The sequence below is a fragment of the Octopus bimaculoides genome, chromosome 16 (assembly GCF_046866305.1).
Source record: "Octopus bimaculoides isolate indiv1 chromosome 16, ASM4686630v1, whole genome shotgun sequence".
Lineage (NCBI taxonomy): Eukaryota > Metazoa > Mollusca > Cephalopoda > Octopoda > Octopodidae > Octopus > Octopus bimaculoides.
Window position 1 is genome coordinate 15,297,324 of NC_142943.1, and position 20,000 is coordinate 15,317,323.

General features: G+C 38.2%; 1 protein-coding gene across 1 annotated transcript in view; it reads right to left on the minus strand.

Annotated features, from left to right (window-relative positions):
• The window catches only part of LOC106878487 (uncharacterized), a 68,710-nt gene that overhangs the window by 31,604 nt on the left and 17,106 nt on the right, over positions 1-20,000 (minus strand). The window contains exons 4-5 of the mRNA XM_089364170.1: positions 5,551-11,307; positions 4,187-4,348 (exon numbers count right to left, since the gene is read on the minus strand). Coding sequence (XP_089220296.1) covers positions 4,187-4,348; positions 5,551-11,307 — 5,919 coding nt within the window. The remainder of the gene's footprint in view (positions 1-4,186; positions 4,349-5,550; positions 11,308-20,000) is intronic.

The following is a 20,000-nucleotide window of genomic DNA, read 5'->3' on the forward strand; positions in this document are numbered from 1 at the left end:
AATAAGACTAAGATACATAAATTATATAATATATATCAAATAAGCTAAACTACTATAATTAAATTAATTAATTAAAATATTTATATTATTAATTTTATAAAAATCATAGTGCCATTAAAATATTAATTCATAAAAATTACTAAAAATATTTACGAACTAATAAATACACAATTAATAATTACAAATTATAACTACTACAATTAGTAAAGTAGGAATTATACACACACACACATATACATACATACATGCATACATACACATACAGACATACACACACACATACACACATACATACACACACACATACACACACACACATATATGTATACACACGCACACATATATATATATACATATGTATACACACACACACACACACACACACACACACACATATATATATATATATATATATATATATATATATATATATACAGTTAGCTAAACTTATTATATAAATAATGCAATTTATGTCTACAGTTAAGTTTACGTTCATCAAGAGTTTTAATCAAAGTATTATTATTATTTAATAATATCTCCTTAAATTCATTAGTACACAACTTACAAAAATTATTACCTATACGATAAGATTTTGCCTTACAAACTATCTCCCAATGTAAAATGTACTTAATATTTTTAGATTTTCGTTCCAAAATATATTTACTAAGGCCAGTCGAATTAATCGAATTTCTATTCTTAAAGGAATGCATGTGTTGAGCCACCCGTAATTTAATTTTATTCGAAGTCGATCCTATGCAAAACTTATTTAAATTATAACCATTAAATTTATTCCCGTCCATTAAAGTCACTATATATTTATACACGACATCCTTCAAATTACATTTCTTATTAAATTTACATTTAGTCTTATCTCTACATGTACAATTAATTATATCCTGGTCCTCATTATTATTATTAGAATAAGTATTTAATTTATATTTGTAATACTTATTTAACTTATATCTATTAAAAGAAGAAATAATGTTACCAACATTATTAGTAGTAGAATAATCTACGCCCAAGTTATTACTAGAAAAGATATTATAATATTCTTTATTATCTCTAAGGAATATATCAATTACGTTTAAAATTTCTTTAATAGTGTTAGTTTTAACTTGAACGCCGTATGGAATGATTAGCCAAAGTTTGTTCTTATTATAGATATCATTATATTTATTATTTATATTATTAAATTTCTTATTATTATTAAAAGAATTAAATTTAAATCTATTATTGTGTCCATTACAATTATGCTTATGTTTATGTAATTTATTATCATAATACCTATTATTCTTACCTTAATCACCTAAGTAGACCTTATCATAATTATAAAAGTTATGTTTATTAAATGGATCATTAATATTATAATCATTATTATTAAAATTATAATTATACTTCGGATTATTAAAAAATTGAATATCATTAGTATATCCCGCCTCACGAAGTGCTTTATTGTAATAAGTAGCATGTTTTTTGAAGATCTCTAAATTGGATTAAAGTAATGATATTCTCTTACCTATAGTGTATGTTAACGATGTTTTAATTGAGGGTGGGTGATTACTTTTCGCATGAATATATTTAATTTTTTCATTAATCTTATGGTAAGGTTGGGTTTTACTTGTTGATAAGTTAAAATTAGCATCTAAATCATTTATATTATAGTTCTCATTATATATAGTAATCTTTAATCCATTTCTTTAAAAAAAAACTAGTCTCTTCTTATATATAATTCTAGTGTTCTATTGGTGCAATTCTTAGTTAGTAATAAGAGGTCATCCCTATATAAACCACCCTCCAATTTTAAGTTTCCAAGTTGAAGTTCTGATAATAAATATATACCTACTAAATCAGTTACCTGTGCTGAATCGGGTGCCCCCATTGGTATATCAAAATAGTCCCTAGTATCTTTCCTAGCCTACAACTTATATTTAATCAACGCTTTCCTAGCCATTTTAACTACATTAACTTCATCATAAGTCATACCTACCTTCTTCATTGCATAAATTAGGGCCTTATTAAGTACAATCTCATTAATAGAAGAATAATGATTATCAATATCTATTTGAATAAATTTATATCTATTTCTATCTTTAATATTATTAAACCATTTTAAAGTATTTATAGTACTATTCCATAATTTAAGGTAATTAATATCATTTAATCTATTGGTATATTTATCTAAAATGATCTTACTTAATTTACCTAGATCTGACTTACAAGGACAAATAAACCTAACTTTAGGGTCAGAATAAAAATTATCCTTATGGTCTTTCAAAGTAATTCTAGGGTGCATAGTTACATAAGGTTCGGTCTTATTATCTAATTCATATTTCAACATTATTAATTTAGAGCCCTTATTTATAGAATATAGAGTATTTTCCGGAACAATTTTATATTTTTTTATTAATTTCTTTCTCTAATAGGTAATCATATAATTTTACATCTAGTTTATACTGATTCCTAGTTTTTTTTCTGATTGTACTATAATTCCATCTATATTTCTCATTTGTTTTATTTTAATAGCTAGATTTCTTAAATAATAATTATATCTATTTTGGTATTTATGAAATTTAATATTTTTCACCACCTTCCAAATATTACCCTCTAAAAGCTGTAAATCCCTATTATTCTTTTCTAGATTTAAATTTTGAATTAATATAATTTGAATTATCTACATCGTTATTATTAGAAATATTATAATTATTATTATAGTGGACTTTCCATTTAATTCTAGTAATAAAATCCTTAATATTATTAATAAGCTTCAAAAAATATTCATTTCTAGATGGAATGGCGATATCCTTCAAAGATTCGTTAAGATAAGGTTTGCATTTATTTTCAATAATATTGTTAAATGTTTTTCTTTTATTTATTGGTGAAATAAATATTTTTATATAAAGTCATTTAATACAGGAGAATAGCAACTGTTGCACTGTGAACGATATCACCGTGCCTGCCTCCGCTGTGGCTACCAACAGAATTTGCGGTAGTAACAATAAATCGGTCACTGGGTATAGTGCAACACTGCAAGAATGCCACAGTATTACCTTTACGAATTATTACAGCATTTCCGAGTAGACTGGACAGTTGGAGAAGTACAAGATATCCTATTACACTACATCCCCTTACGATTCATAATTACATGTCACAGTGCGTCCTCAGCACAACTTGCAAGGTGGATTGTGTATCGTTTCTCGTTGTACAATCGACTGAGTCCTTGATAGGAGCTGAACTGGAACTACCCAACGATAACAACAAGAAGGTATTTGTTAATAAGTACCATACTCTGGTAAAGCTTCTCAAATGGACGAATCAAGGATTAATCATTCAATATGGGAAATATTGAGTAACTGATGAAAATATGATTAACTAATTGAGAGTTCAAATTAACAGAGTTCTTTACTTATAATTACTAAGAGAAGGATGAACATCACCATATTGGCTACGTTTGATGCACCCAAAATAAAGGAATTTTTTAAAACTAATCTCTTCTCGGAAAGCAATTTGTAACTGGATTGCGCTTGAAAAAATCTGTTGCTATCTTATAAAAATTCTGCTTGTAGTTGTGTTACAAGAGGGAAAAAGAAAAAAGAGAGAGAGAGAGAGAGAGAGAAGCGTCCGTGACATATGGTAGAAGGAATATAATGTTTATTACGTGGTTAAAAAAATTAGTTGAAGATAGAGGAAGAGAGTTAGAAATATAATTTTAGCAGAGGGATAATGTTCTGATGGTGAGGTTAAAGAGAAGGCAAAGAGAGTGGAGAGAGAGAGAGAGAGAGAGAGAGAGAGAGAGACAGACAGACAGACAGACAGACAGACAGACAGACAGACACAGAGAGAGAGACAGAGAGAGAGAGAGATGGTGGTCGCAGTGGTAGTGGTGGTGGTGATCGGATTGTGAAATGTGCATTTTTTTTTAATTGAACTAATTTTTTTTATATCACCTATCACTTAACGCATGCGCATAAGTGCAATTCCGTGAAACATTCATGATTATTTGCGTGGCAAATATATGCAATTTAACTAAAGGTTGTATCAGGTTTTTTTCTTTTGGAGAAAGCTTTCAGAAATAACCCAAGAGTTTTACCATTAATTCCGTGAACTATTCACGGGTCCCTCTAGCTATAAATAGACTGCAAGCCGTATTGCATTGAGTCACTACTATATGCTGATACGAATACGTTACCTTTACGTTTGCAAGTAGCAAAAACTGTTGGATAACACTGTTTCTGGTCGCCGTCGAATAGTTGATCTTGGCCACATGACTTTTCAACTTTAGCTCCAGAGATACATTCAAAATATTTGCTACAATTGTACAGGTTGGGTTCTCTGCCAGGGAAATTACAGCCTATAAATAAATAAATAGTTAATTGATTAAACAATAATTTTATGTAGATATCAAGGCGGCGAGCTGGCAGAAACGTTAGCATGCCGGGCGAAATGCTTAGCGGTGCTTCGTCTATATTTACATTCTGAGTTCAAATTCCACCGAGGTCGACTTTCCCTAACGGGGTCGATAAATTATGTACCAGTTGTGTACTGGGGTCGATTTAATCGACTGGCCCCCTCCCAAAAAATTTCAGACCTAGAGTAGAAAAGAATAATTATATATATATATATATTAAAGTCGTGAATGACTGAGAAATAAATATTTTGATGAATTTTTATTTAACAATAAAAGAAAAATCCTAATGTTTGTGTGTGCGTATATAGTGGATATATTTTTTGGTATTTTTAACAATTAAACACATTCTTGGAAGCCGGTATGTATCAGCCGGTTTCATTCGATGACGAGAAAGGTTGTCATTTTTCCATAATCAAAGAAGATACAGCGACTTCTTAAACTTTCTCTCTTTCCAGAGAATATCTTAAATAATCTTTTCTACTCTAGTCGCAAGGCCTGAAATTTGAGGGAATACTCGATTACATCCGAACCCTATCTTTCACTGGTATCTAATTTATCGACCCCGGAAGGATGAAAGGCAAAGTCGAGATCGGCGGAATCTGAACTCAGAATGTAGCGGCTGACAAAATACCGCTAAGCATTTCACACAGCGTGCTAATGATTCTGCCAGCTCACCGCCTTGAGAATATCTTAAATAATATCAACAAAAATATTCTTAATTTTCGTTGGAGAAATTGGGAAAAAATTAAGTAAAGTTACATAGAAGCAAAATGAGGTGGATGGGAGGAGGAGGAGGAGGTGGAGAAGGAGGAGGAGGAGGAGGAGGAGGAGGAGGAGGAGGAGGAGGAGGAGGAGGAGGAGGATGGGAGGAGGAGGATGGGAGAAGGAGGAGAAGGAGGAGGAGAATGGGAGGATGGGAGGAGCGGGAGGAGCGGGAGGAGGGGATGAGAAGAAGAAGAAGAAGAAGAAGAAGAAGAAGAAGAAGAAGAAGAAGAAGAAGAAGAAGAAGAAGAAGAAGACACCAAAGATTACAAGTGAGTAAAACTCATTGATGACTTCATTATATATAGAGTCGACGCGAAAAGATATGAGGGAGAGAGAGTCAGAGAATTGAGGAGTCAATGGAAATGACGTCACGGATTCACCTGGAGTTGAGATGCTTGGTGCAGTTGTAGTCACCAGGGGAGTGGTAGTACTTGTCGTCGGATCCGCTGTTGTTGTTGCTGTTGCTGTTGTTGTTGGTGGTGGTGTTGTTGTTGTTGTTGTTGTTGATTCTAACGTTGGTGTTGTTGATTCTAACGTTGGAGTTGTTGATTCTAACGTTGGAGTTGTTGATTCTAACGTTGGAGTTGTTGATTCTAACGTTGGTGTTGTTGATTCTAACGTTGGAGTTGTTGATTCTAACGTTGGTGTTGTTGATTCTAACGTTGGAGTTGTTGATTCTAACGTTGGAGTTGTTGATTCTAACGTTGGTGTTGTTGATTCTAACGTTGGAGTTGTTGATTCTAACGTTGGTGTTGTTGATTCTAACGTTGGAGTTGTTGATTCTAACGTTGGTGTTGTTGATTCTAACGTTGGAGTTGTTGATTCTAACGTTGGTGTTGTTGATTCTAACGTTGGAGTTGTTGATTCTAACGTTGGAGTTGTTGATTCTATCGTTGGAGTTGTTGATTCTAACGTTGGTGTTCTTGATTCTAACGTTGGAGTTGTTGATTCTAACGTTGGAGTTGTTGATTCTAACGTTGGTGTTGTTGATTCTAACGTTGGTGTTGTTGATTCTAACGTTTGAGTTGTTGATTCTAACGTTGGTGTTGTTGATTCTAACGTTGGAGTTGTTGATTCTAACGTTGGTGTTGTTGATTCTAACGTTGGAGTTGTTGATTCTAACGTTGGTGTTGTTGATTCAAACGTTGAAGTTGTTGATTCTAACTTTGGTGTTGTTGATTCTAACGTTAGAGTTGTTGATTCTAACGTTGGAGTTGTTGATTCTAACGTTGGTGTTGTTGATTCTAACGTTGGAGTTGTTGATTCTAACGTTGGTGTTGTTGATTCAAACGTTGGAGTTGTTGATTCTAACTTTGGTGTTGTTGATTCAAACGTTGGGGTTGTTGATTCTAACTTTGGTGTTGTTGATTCTAACGTTAGAGTTGTTGATTCTAACGTTGGAGTTGTTGATTCTAACGTTGGTGTTGTTGATTCTAACGTTGGAGTTGTTGATTCTAACGTTGGAGTTGTTGATTCTAACGTTGGAGTTGTTGATTCTAACGTTGGTGTTGTTGATTCTAACGTTGGAGTTGTTGATTCTAACGTTGGAGTTGTTGATTCTAACGTTGGAGTTGTTGATTCTAACGTTGGAGTTGTTGATTCTAACGTTGGAGTTGTTGATTCTAACGTTGGTGTTGTTGATTCTAACGTTGGAGTTGTTGATTCTAACGTTGGTGTTGTTGATTCTAACGTTGGAGTTGTTGATTCTAACGATTGTGTTGTTGATTCTAACGTTGGTGTTGTTGATTCTAACGTTGGAGTTGCTGATTCTAACCTTGGTGTTGTTGATTCTAACGTTGGAGTTGTTGATTCTAACGTTGGTGTTGTTGATTCAAACGTTGGAGTTGTTGATTCTAACGTTGGTGTTGTTGATTCTAACGTTGGAGTTGTTGATTCTAACGTTGGAGTTGTTGATTCTAACGTTGGTGTTGTTAATTCTAACGTTGGTGTTGCTACTGTTGATTCTGATGTTGCTGCTGTTGATTCTGATGTTGCTGCTGGTGTTGCTGCTGTTGATTCTAATGTTGCTGCTGGTGTTGCTGCTGTTGATTCTGATGTTGCTGCTGGTGTTGCTGCTGCTGTTGCTGCTGTTGATTCTGATGTTGCTGCTGCTGGTGCTGCTGTTGATTCTGTTGTTGCTGCTGGTGTTGCTGCTGTTGATTCTGTTGTTGCTGCTGGTGTTGCTGCTGTTGATTCTGATGTTGCTGTTGCTGGTACTGCTGTTGATTCTGATGTTGCTGCTGGTGTTGCTGCTGTTGATTCTGATGTTGCTGCTGTTGGTACTGCTGTTGATTCTGGTGTTGCTGCTGTTGATTCTGTTGTTGCTGCTGGTGTTGCTGCTGTTGATTCTGATGTTGCTGCAGGTGTTGCTGCTGTTGATGTTGCTGCAGGTGTTGCTGCTGTTGATTCTGATGTTGCTGCTGGTGTTGCTGCTGTTGATTCTGTTGTTGCTTCTGGTGTTGCTGCTGTTGATTCTGTTGTTGCTGCTGGTGTTGCTGCTGTTGATTCTGATGTTGCTGCTGGTGTTGCTGCTGTTGATTCTGATGTTGCTGCTGGTGTTGCCGCTGTTGATTCTGGTGTTGCTGCTGGTGTTGCTGCTGTTGATTCTGATGTTGCTGCTGGTGTTGCTGCTGTTGATTCTGATGTTGCTGCTGGTGTTGCAGCTGTTGATTCTGATGTTGCTGCTGGTGTTGCTATTGTTGATTCTGATGTTGCTGCTGGTGTTGCTGCTGTTGATTCTGATGTTGCTGCTGGTGTTGCTGCTGTTGATTTTGATGTTGCTGCTGGTGTTGCTGCTGTTGATTCTGATGTTGCTGCTGGTGTTGCTGCTGTTGATTCTGATGTTGCTGCTGATGTTGCTGCTGTTGATTCTGATGTTGCTGCTGGTGTTGCTGCTGTTGATTCTGATGTTGCTGCTGGTGTTGCTGTTGTTGATTCTGATGTTGCTGCTGGTGTTGCTGCTGTTGATTCTGATGTTGCTGCTGGTGTTGCTGCTGTTGATTCTGATGTTGCTGCTGTTGATTCTGATGTTGCTCCTGGTGCTGCTGCTGTCGATTCTGATGTTGCTGCTGGTGTTGCTGCTGTTGATTCTGTTGTTGCTGCTGGTGTTGCTGCTGTTGATTCTGATATTGCTCCTGGTGCTGCTGCTGGTGATTCTGATGTTGCTGCTGGTGTTGCTGCTGTTGATTCTGTTGTTGCTGCTGGTGTTGCTGCTGTTGATTCTGATGTTGCTCCTGGTGCTGCTGCTGTTGATTCTGGTGTTGCTGCTGGTGTTGCTGCTGTTGATTCTGATGTTGCTGCTGGTGTTGCCGCTGTTGATTCTGGTGTTGCTGCTGGTGTTGCTGCTGTTGATTCTGATGTTGCTGCTGGTGTTGCTGCTGTTGATTCTGATGTTGCTGCTGGTGTTGCTGCTGTTGATTCTGATGTTGCTGCTGGTGTTGCTGCTGTTGATTCTGATGTTGCTGCTGGTGTTGCTGCTGCTGTTGCTGCTGTTGATTCTGATGTTGCTGCTGCTGGTGCTGCTGTTGATTCTGTTGTTGCTGCTGGTGTTGCTGCTGTTGATTCTGTTGTTGCTGCTGGTGTTGCTGCTGTTGATTCTGATGTTGCTGTTGCTGGTACTGCTGTTGATTCTGATGTTGCTGCTGATGTTGCTGCTGTTGATTCTGATGTTGCTGCTGTTGGTACTGCTGTTGATTCTGGTGTTGCTGCTGTTGATTCTGTTGTTGCTGCTGGTGTTGCTGCTGTTGATTCTGATGTTGCTGCAGGTGTTGCTGCTGTTGATGTTGCTGCAGGTGTTGCTGCTGTTGATTCTGATGTTGCTGCTGGTGTTGCTGCTGTTGATTCTGTTGTTGCTTCTGGTGTTGCTGCTGTTGATTCTGTTGTTGCTGCTGGTGTTGCTGCTGTTGATTCTGATGTTGCTGCTGGTGTTGCTGCTGTTGATTCTGATGTTGCTGCTGGTGTTGCTGCTGTTGATTCTGTTGTTGCTCCTGGTGCTGCTGCTGCTGATTCTGATGTTGCTGCTGGTGTTGCTGCTGTTGATTCTGTTGTTGCTGCTGGTGTTGCTGCTGTTGAATCTGATGTTGCTGCTGGTGTTGCTGCTGTTGATTCTGATGTTGCTGCTGTTGATTCTGATGTTGATTCTGTTGTTGCTGCTGGTGTTGCTGCTGTTGATTCTGATGTTGCTCCTGGTGCTGCTGCTGTTGATTCTGGTGTTGCTGCTGGTGTTGCTGCTGTTGATTCTGATGTTGCTGCTGGTGTTGCCGCTGTTGATTCTGGTGTTGCTGCTGTTGTTGCTGCTGTTGATTCTGATGTTGCTGCTGGTGTTGCTGCTGTTGATTCTGATGTTGCTGCTGGTGTTGCAGCTGTTGATTCTGATGTTGCTGCTGGTGTTGCTATTGTTGATTCTGATGTTGCTGCTGGTGTTGCTGCTGTTGATTCTGATGTTGCTGCTGGTGTTGCTGCTGTTGATTCTGATGTTGCTGCTGGTGTTGCTGCTGTTGATTCTGATGTTGCTGCTGGTGTTGCTGCTGTTGATTCTGATGTTGCTGCTAGTGTTGCTGCTGTTGATTCTGTTGTTGCTGCTGGTGTTGCTGCTGTTGATTCTGATGTTGCTCCTGGTGCTGCTGCTGTTGATTCTGGTGTTGCTGCTGGTGTTGCTGCTGTTGATTCTGATGTTGCTGCTGGTGTTGCCGCTGTTGATTCTGGTGTTGCTGCTGGTGTTGCTGCTGTTGATTCTGATGTTGCTACTGGTGTTGCTGCTGTTGATTCTGATGTTGCTGCTGGTGTTGCTGTTGTTGATTCTGATGTTGCTGCTGGTGTTGCTGCTGTTGATTCTGATGTTGCTGCTGGTGTTGCTGCTGTTGATTCTGATGTTGCTGCTGGTGTTGCTGCTGTTGATTCTGATGTTGCTGCTGGTGTTGCTGCTGTTGATTCTGATGTTGCTGCTGGTGTTGCTGTTGTTGATTCTGATGTTGCTGCTGGTGTTGCTGCTGTTGATTCTGATGTTGCTGCTGGTGTTGCTGCTGTTGATTCTGATGTTGCTGCTGGTGTTGCTGCTGTTGATTCTGATGTTGCTGCTGTTGATTCTGATGTTGCTCCTGGTGCTGCTGCTGTCGATTCTGATGTTGCTGCTGGTGTTGCTGCTGTTGATTCTGTTGTTGCTGCTGGTGTTGCTGCTGTTGATTCTGATATTGCTCCTGGTGCTGCTGCTGGTGATTCTGGTGTTGCTGCTGGTGTTGCTGCTTTTGATTCTGATGTTGCTGCTGGTGTTGCCGCTGTTGATTCTGGTGTTGCTGCTGGTGTTGCTGCTGTTGATTCTGGTGTTGCTGCTGGTGTTGCTGCTGTTGATTCTGATGTTGCTGCTGGTGTTGCTGCTGTTGATTCTGATGTTGCTGCTGGTGTTGCTGTTGTTGATTCTGATGTTGCTGCTGGTGTTGCTGCTGTTGATTCTGATGTTGCTGCTAGTGTTGCTGCTGTTGATTCTGATGTTGCTGCTGGTGTTGCTGCTGTTGATTCTGATGTTGCTGCTGGTGTTGCTGCTGTTGATTCTGATGTTGCTGCTGTTGATTCTGATGTTGCTCCTGGTGCTGCTGCTGTTGATTCTGATGTTGCTGCTGTTGATTCTGATGTTGATTCTGGTGTTGCTGCTGTTGATTTTGGTGTTGCTGCGGGTGTTGCTGCTGTTGAATCTGATGTTGCTGCTGGTGTTGCTGCTGTTGATTCTGGTGTTGCTGCTGGTGTTGCTGCTGTTGATTCTGTTGTTGCTGCTGGTGTTGCTGCTGTTGATTCTGATGTTGCTGTTGGTGTTGCTGCTGTTGATTCTGGTGTTGCTGCTGGTGTTGCTGCTGTTGATTCTGGTGTTGCTGCTGGTGTTGCTGCTGTTGATTCTGATGTTGCTGCTGCTGTTGCTGCTGTTGATTCTGATGTTGCTGTTGTTGTTGTTGTTGTCGGTCCTGTTGCTATAGTTGTACTATTATTGACACATACTTCATACGCTGCCACCGTACAATTCTGAAATTCTTCGTCAAACGCTTTCCCATCGCCACAGTTTCGATTATGAAACATTATACCATTGTAGCATATATCTACTTTGGTACAATCTCCTTCAACTTGTCGCAGTCCATCTGGGCTGCAAGTACCTTAAAATATAATCATAATTTCTAAATAAGGAGATAATGCGGGAATTATATATGTGGTACAACCTACTTTAAAATAAAAAGGAAACTATATAATTGAGAAGTTGCAAACACGCGCATATGTATACACCCATGTGGTTTCGTGCACATATATTATTATATATATATTCCACTCCTCACGGCAAGTTCATTGTTCCCTTTTCACTTTTTTCTATACTTTTTCATGTCTTTCTGACGCAGAGCTACTAGATTATTACGTCTAAGTAAATTTCAACTTTCGCACTCCAGTCGAGTTCCTGTCCCTGCCTATGTTATTTATGACCATCACCAGAATTTACTGGTACGTAGGAACTAACTCAGGAGAATACTTTAACGCTGTATCTTACAGAGTTAACCACTGCAGATCAGAATATCCTATATGGCCCTCTTGTAAGTGAAGATATGGATTTGAAGAGGTACTTGAGTCATACTTAGTCGTTAAACCAAGTGTACATTATTTAGGAACTTTGAGAATTAGCTTACGTCTTGACATGAAATGACCTGAGTTATTCCAGCATATGGTCTCTGCTCTCAGAAAATTCTTGAGAGTTTGCACATATTTGCACCTCGGAACTTAAGACATGTAATAAATTATTTGACAGGATTCTAATCTATTCGTTTACTATCGCCAGATAATATCTCTCTGCGACATAGACATTTCTTGCGTGCTGGAGGAAGGAACAGACCTCACAACCTTTGCAAACTCTCCAAAACCAGTGAGTTTGATGATCTTGGAATTCCGTTCAAACTATGGCAGATCAAACATCTGCAGGAAAGTCATGATCAGGGAGAAGATTGAACTGTACTAACACTTGGCTGATACTCATTTTCAATTGGGCAGACTGAAATAATGCAAACTAAAGACAACAAGAATACAAAAATAAACGAAAAATTAACTGTTTATATTTTAGACGAATACGAAAATAACAAAGGAGGTGGCGAAAAAATTAACAGTGAAGTCTTTCAAGAAGAATGAAAAAAAATAACAAACTGGAGACAACTGTGCAAGGTGCAATGTTATGAGAAAATGAGATTATGAAGGTGGACGTTAAGCCCTGAACAAAGAGATAGGATAGAGAGTGAATTGGTCAGTTGCAAATGCAGGATCAAAAGGATAGTAGAATTAGGATAAAGTGAAGACATAAAGGCATTGCAGGAAGGTTAGAATCTAACCGTGGAAAGAGAAAAGTGACTGAACAGACAAAAATGAGAATGGAAATGCAAAAGAGAACGAGAAACCGAGGAAATGGAGGTCCGAAAAGAAAAAGAGGGAGATAGATAAGACAAAAGGATTATTAGTTGAGAGAAGGGGTAGAGGTTATAGCTAAGATATAGACATACTAAAGGGGATTAAAAAAATTGCGTGGTGTTCCCATCAACTTAGAAGTAAAAATTAAGCACAGATAACAACTAAAACACACAGGACATGATACAGACATAAAATTACATCAGCTGTTAAATAAAGGTTATACTGCTGGAGACTAATCACACTCTCAGAAGAAAATGACTTGTTGATATTCAGCACGACTTCTGCCCGTTATGAAATTACCTCACACAGCTACTCAACCAATCAAACGTGGATGAGGTATAACTCGACTTCGCAAAGGCCTTCAATAAAGTTGACCATGAAATGTCAGAAACTGAACGATCTCACTCGAGATGAAAAATTAGGAAAGAGGCTACATGATATTTTTAAGAGGTGGGAGTCAGGTTGTAGCAGCCAACGGTGTTCTTGAAAAGAAAAAGACAATTCTGAGGGAAGTCGTTTGAAGTACTGCACTGGAGCCGTTGCTGTTTGTAGTGGCTCTATCCAGACATACTTTCAATTATACAAACAGCCACACTCGCAATGGGGACGATACGAAAGTATACAAGTCAATCAAGGAGCAACTCCGTTCTTATCACAAGCCGACAGCAGGATGAAGATTACAACGTGAAAATTAATGATGGAAAATGTCAATGGCTTCGAAATAGTCCAGCAAACATCGTAGTCAAGATATGAAAGACCGGAAGAGATTGCAATCCCCGAATTCATATATAGTGGCATTACCAAATGGGTTGATATAAGTAACGACGCATTTTATGCACATAATGAAAATACGGATGTAAAGCGCCGGGGACTGGCAGAACGGATTCTGAGATTATTCGGAAACAGAAAATAAGAAAGCATGTAGTTCCTATGGAAGAGATGTTCAAAGCCGTCGTGGCTGTTGCCCTTAACTATTGTAACCGCATAGAGTTAAACTAACAACGAAATTGAAAATCATTTAATGCAGTTACACCAGAATTGCTTTAATGCAGCAGATGAGTTAATTTCACAATGCACATTACCGATTTTACTCTTGTTTATAGATTTTGAGTTGAGATATTCTCTAATTCTCTGTTTATTGTGTGCTACTATAATCTCAGCTAAATTTCTAGTGGTTGAATATGAAAACTTTATACTATGCAATATCGATCTTTATAGCCCGGAAGTTAGTTTGAAAGCGAAAGGTAAATGTCAACATAACCTGAAGGAACCATGGTGGAAAAGGAGAATAACGCAGTCTATTAACGAAACCAGAAAACACATTGATATTCTGAAACGGGAAAAAAAAATGAAGTCCAGCGAAAGAAATATGTTGAGCTAGAAAGGAAGTTTAGGGGGAAGAGAAAGGGAATCAATGTTGTGATTGAGGAATTAAAGCAGAGGTTGGAAGCTAAAGCACAAACTAAAGAGATATGAACAGAGAATTGAGCAGTACAGATTAAACAGACTTTCGAACAAAATCAGAAACGAGTCTATCAGGAACTGGATGGGAAAGAAAAAAGTAAAAAAGCCGTACTGGATGCTGAAGAAATCAAAAAAATTCTGGTCAAACATATGATCTCAGGAGAAACAACACGAAACTGAAGCAGAGTGGTTAAAGACACTCAAAGAGGAGAGTGGAGAGTATCAGAAGGAGGATTTAAGTATAATCGAGGAGATTATTAGAGAATAGTGCAGGAAAATTCCTAACTGGAAAGCGCCTGGCCAGAGGGGGTTCAGGGCTTTTGGTTTCAAAACTTGAGAGCTCTGCACAGAAGAATTGCGAGACAGATGGACGAAATACTGAGTAGTGACATCCAAGTACCTGTCTGGATGACAAACGGAAGAACGGTACTATGCCAGAAGGACCCAAGTTAAGGGAATGCAGTTGGAAATTTCCGACCAATTTCTTGGAAATTGATAAAACAAGAAAAAACGTGGGCCGGTCTCACTGTTTTGTCAGAGGCAATTGAAGTAGTGGAGAGAAGAACGGCGCTTTTCAGATGCATCTCAGCAGATACGAAAAGAGTGGCTTTAATAGCCCAAGTAGATATTGAGGCGGTGCTGAGGTGCATCAGAAATGACATCGAGTACATAGCGAGGGGCAAACAATACGGCACCATTTCGGTGCTGTTTGTGTCAGAAGCCCTCGCTATGAAACATTCAATGACCTCCACCGCCCCTGCAAAACCAACAAAGTCATTCTGTACCCCTCCCACATGGAGAAACGTACAGTACGTGTCCGCATTCATAGGACCCCACCAGGACTAGATACGTGGTGGCTTCTGGAATGCGTAATCGTGGAGGGGACGGATACTGATAGAGGCGACAAGAACTGCCAGAGAGTACTGGTCCGGGATTGACCTAGAGATACTGCTCCAGATCAGACCCGAAAACATTAAAAACATCGCGGACCACAAATCTTTTCTCTTTAACTAAGTATCTTTTCTCGGAGTGAAGATTTACATCTTGTGTTTCCTAAATTGTTCAGTTTCCAGGCTTCTATTCTACTCGGATCTTGTCTTAAATCATCATTTTATTTTGTATTCTCCTTTTCCACATTTGCTCTTTTTTAATCTTTCCTTGTGAGATATCTAATCTTCTGATGGCTACTACCCCTCCTGCATTGATTAGCAAATTAGTGTCTCCTATATTTTTAGCATCTATCCTATTGATAACTGAATCTACTTTCCTAGTCATCTCTAGCAGTTTCCTTCTGTTGGTGCCTTTTAATGCTGGCAATCTTTTTTCTTACTTCTTTACTCATTGCCTCCTGCAGCTCATCTAAAAATCTTCTGATCTTCCTCACTTAAGTCGTTTAAGTCGCTGGTGCCAACTGTCCCTTCCTTATTGGTAGCGCTATTATTATTTATTTTTCTTTCCTTTACAATCTTCTTTGATTTGGGCTGTATCTCTTATGTTGTTGTTTGTCTTTCCTACTGCCTGGTCTTTCTTTTCTAGTTCTCTTGTGATCTTCTACCTCCAATTTTGTCATCCATTTTCTTCTAATAGTTTAATCAACTAATCTCTGCTCAGTCACTTTAAACATACCTTTCTCTACCCAAAATGTTAACATCCGTTTTCTATAGTCCATTCTTTTAGGTTCACTTTCTAAGTAGCACTGCATCACTATCCTATTTTCTTCGCTGGTCCACTTCCTCCTCCTTGCTCTATTATCTGCTGATGCTGCATTAGGATAACAGCTGTGGTCAGTCTGCGTCCTTACTGAACCACTGCCGAGCGACACACCTTCTCTTAATGGTCCAGCTTCATTTTCACTGTTATAACTGGAGTTTTTTCGGAAACTCCTGTCTCTCATGACGTTACCATCGTCATCACCACTATTATCTTTCGACATCTGCAAGCTTCAAGAAACTTTCTATTGCATCATTTATTGCACCTTTGTGCTGGTGAGGTGGTATGGGCTGCATTTTTTTTTTTTTTGAGGGAGAACATTGTTTTTTAGAAGGGGGGTATTGTATTGTATCAGCATGTTTTGGTATTATTATTATTATTATTACTACCATCATTAATGTCTATACCAACCATATATCTAGTATCTACAGGGTTAGATCTATACTTTTTAATATGTTCATCTTCAATACTTACTTTTTACCTATCACATTTTTATCATTATTATTCTTCCTTTAATTTAGCTTAGTTGAAGATTGCTTGATGCATTTATTTTTATCTTTGTTTTTTTATTTTTATTACACTCACTATCAATTTCCAACTTATCTAATATTCTATCATTTCCGGGAATTTTATTATTACTTTGGTTCAGCTTATAGTAAAATTTGTCTTTATATCCGGCTTCAGATAATGCGTGGTCATAGTAGTTTGATTTTGTTTAAATACAACCTCGTTAGTCGAAAGTCTCGAAATACGAATAGATATATTTTTAATGATAGAATTTATAATGCTTCTTAAATTATTAGAATCTTCCTTCGCATACCTCAAGCACCCATTTTTTTTGCTCTACAAGATAGTGTGTTTTGATTTTTGAATTTTACTGATTTTTCTGTATTTTCAGATCATTAAAATGGAATGTGAAATGGACAAAACTGAGCATTTTCGACACCATTCGCTTTTTGCATTTAATCGAGGTGTTAAGGCTGCCGAAGCTACTCGTGAGATTTATGCTGCGCATGGAAAAGGAGCAATGCCTCAAAGTACCGTCCGCTGTAGGTTTTCGCGCTTTAAAAATGAGAATTTTGACCTCAAGGACGGATCACACACAGGGCGGCTAACTCAATGAAGATCGATTGAATCAACTTCTTCACGAAACTCTACGTCAAACGATCAGAGAATTGGGGGAGCAGATGAACTGTAATCAAAAAACTGTGGTGAACCACCTCCACTCAATGGGTAAGGTTCAGAAACTCGGCGCTTAGATGCCACACACTTTGAGTGAAAACAGTAAAAATCAATGCTCCACAATTACCGCCAGTTTGCTCGCTCAACATCGCTCAACACATGGTCACAAAGAGCGTTTTCTTTACCACATTATCAATGGCGATGAAAAATGGTGCCTTTGCGTTAATATGAAGCAGCGAAAAGAATGGCTCAGCCCCAACAAACAAGCGAGCAAAACAAGACCTTCATCCTCTAAAAAACCATGTTGTGTGTATGTTGGGACTGGGAAGGCATAATTCATTACGAACTGCTTGAGCGCAACAAAACACTCAATACTGAGCTTTACGTTCAACAACTTCACCGACGCAACGAAGCAATTCAGCAAAAAAGACCGAATAGGCGAAATGGTGTTCCTCTGCAATACGACAACGCCTGTCCGCTTTGCGCGGTGTATCGTTCAATAATGACGTGGAATTGAGGGCTTGGTTGGACGAATTCTTTGTGTCAGGACGGAGATTTCTATCGTCGAGGCATCAAAAAACTTATTGAGCTATGGGAGGAAGTCGTAAACAACAACGGAGAGTATACTATTAATTAATTTGTTGTAGTTTTTTGTTTAAAATAAATTTGAAAAAAATAACTCATGAATTATGCCTCAACCCAATATACAGAAACACACACACATATGTATGTTTATCCTTGTACATATAAGTAAATGTATGCTTATACATATATACATGTATGTATGTATGTATGTATGTATCTATCTATCTATCTATATATATATATATATATATATATATATCTGTTTTTGTGAAGGGTAACTTGTTGATTCGTTCATCTACCTTGGAAGTTCTGTACAAAATGATGGAAATCTGGATACAGAAATACATCTGCGAATTCAAAGGGCAGCACAAGCATTTCGTGGCATGGAGTCAAGAGTTTGGCGCCAGTGACATATAAATAACAATACAAAGTTGGCTCTTTACAAATCATTTGTCTTACCATCCCTGTTGTATTCCTTGTGAAGCATGGGCATGTTATGAAAGACATTTTGAATTGTTAGAACAATTCCATCAAAAATACCTTCATCGCATTTTAAACATTAAATGGAGTTATTTTACTCCAAACACAGATAACCTTACATCTGCAGTCATCACCCCAATTAAAGCTATGATTCTGAGAAACCAAATGAGCTGGTGTGGCCATATTGTTCGAATGGCAGATGAATGGCACGCCCAATGTATATATGTATAAGCATACATTTACATATATGTACAAGGATAAACATACATATGTGTGTGCGTTTCTGTATATACGCGCGCGTGTGTGTGTGTGTGTGTGTGTGTGTGTGTGTGTGTGTGTGTGTGTGTGTGTTGTCATGACGCTATCGACACACAGAAGTGCTGTTACATCTGTTTGAAAAACCACTTATATGACACGTATTTAATTAATCAGGTATTAAGACGTTAATGTCAATATATTTATTCACACACTTCTGTATTGCTGGTATGTATTTATGTATGAATGTATGTATATATATAAGAGAGAGAGAGAGAGAGAGAGAGAGAGAGAGAGAGAGAGAGAGAGAGAGAGAGAGAGAGAGAGAGAGAGAGAGAGAGAGAGAGAGAGTGGGGAGATGCGTGGATGTGTGTTTTCTTTTCCTAAATGCAGTTCCAATTTATTGTCGTCGCAAGCCACCTGTTCGCGAGTGAGGCTGAAAAGAGGAGATATTTTTAAAGCGGGTTTCGTTTTCTCCGTCTTCCTTTGCGTGAAATTTCACCCTTTAAATTTGTGGTAATCGTCTGTAATAGAAAAATTATAGAGTCTACAGTCTTCCGCCAAGTCTTCAATTTCAGCCTTACTTAGATCTAGGCAGAATGCTATATATGCTTTTGGTACAATAATAGCGGCTATAAAGCTGAAAAACGTATCTGAGGTACTGGATATAAAAAAAAATCTCCTCGTTAGTGATTCATAGATGTCTTCTTTCTCCTGTAGTTTCCTTATCACGTTGATGTTAAATGGGCTGCTAACTTCCATAAGAGTGCATTTTTAAGCTTTGTGGTCCTGCGCAACAATATCCACTTCTGCTTTAATAAGATTGTTGGTTCTTATTCTTACTTTGTATTATGTCCATTGTCTGGAAATCTTTCGTCACACACCTGTGACCTCTTCAGCGACCCTTTTCATCAAACTGTATCCTCCTGCTGCACCACATTCCGCTGTTATTTTTTTGAGCCATCTATCGCAATATTCTTTTATTCTTTTACTTGTTTCAGTCATTTGACTGCAGCCATGCTTGAATACCGCCTTAAAGGGTTTTATTTTCTTACTCACTCTTTTCTCGATGTATCTATCTATTTATGCATGTATGTCTCTTCTATTTTTTAATTACTATAAATCTTCCACTGAGGAGGGAGACGGTTTCCAACAAAGATACAAGGCTCCATCTTGAGATGTAGTTAACTTGAGAAATGACAGATGGTTATGTGCAGATCCTTATCATGTCACCAGCATGATGCACGCCAAGTCTCCAGCATACTTGATGCTTTTAGGATTGGTGAGTAACGTCAGTCATGTCATGCCACTTCATCTATTTCCACTGTGTCTAATAATTAACGCAGCTGAAAACGTTTAGGCGCAGGAGTCAGTTGTTAAACCCTAGATGGATGAAGAATGCAATGGAAGGCTATACGTGTTTTGAAAATCCTCAGTTCCTTCTCACAAAGTCCACTTAACCAAGAATAGATGTCAGACAACCTTTATGATCATGTAACACTAAACTCGTAGCCTCCAAACTCACCAGCTTTTCGCGAGGGGTACTGAAAAGTTCCCGGCTTCGTGCACTCTCGTATGGACTACCACGTTTGGAACGTCATTTAAAGACAAACTAGTCGACATCACAACAATAGCTGAGCTTTACTGTAGGCTGCTATTGTCCTGGTGACGCCTAGACTGAATAAAGACCATTTAATGTGGACACGTCAACAATTCCAATCCCACATTGCAG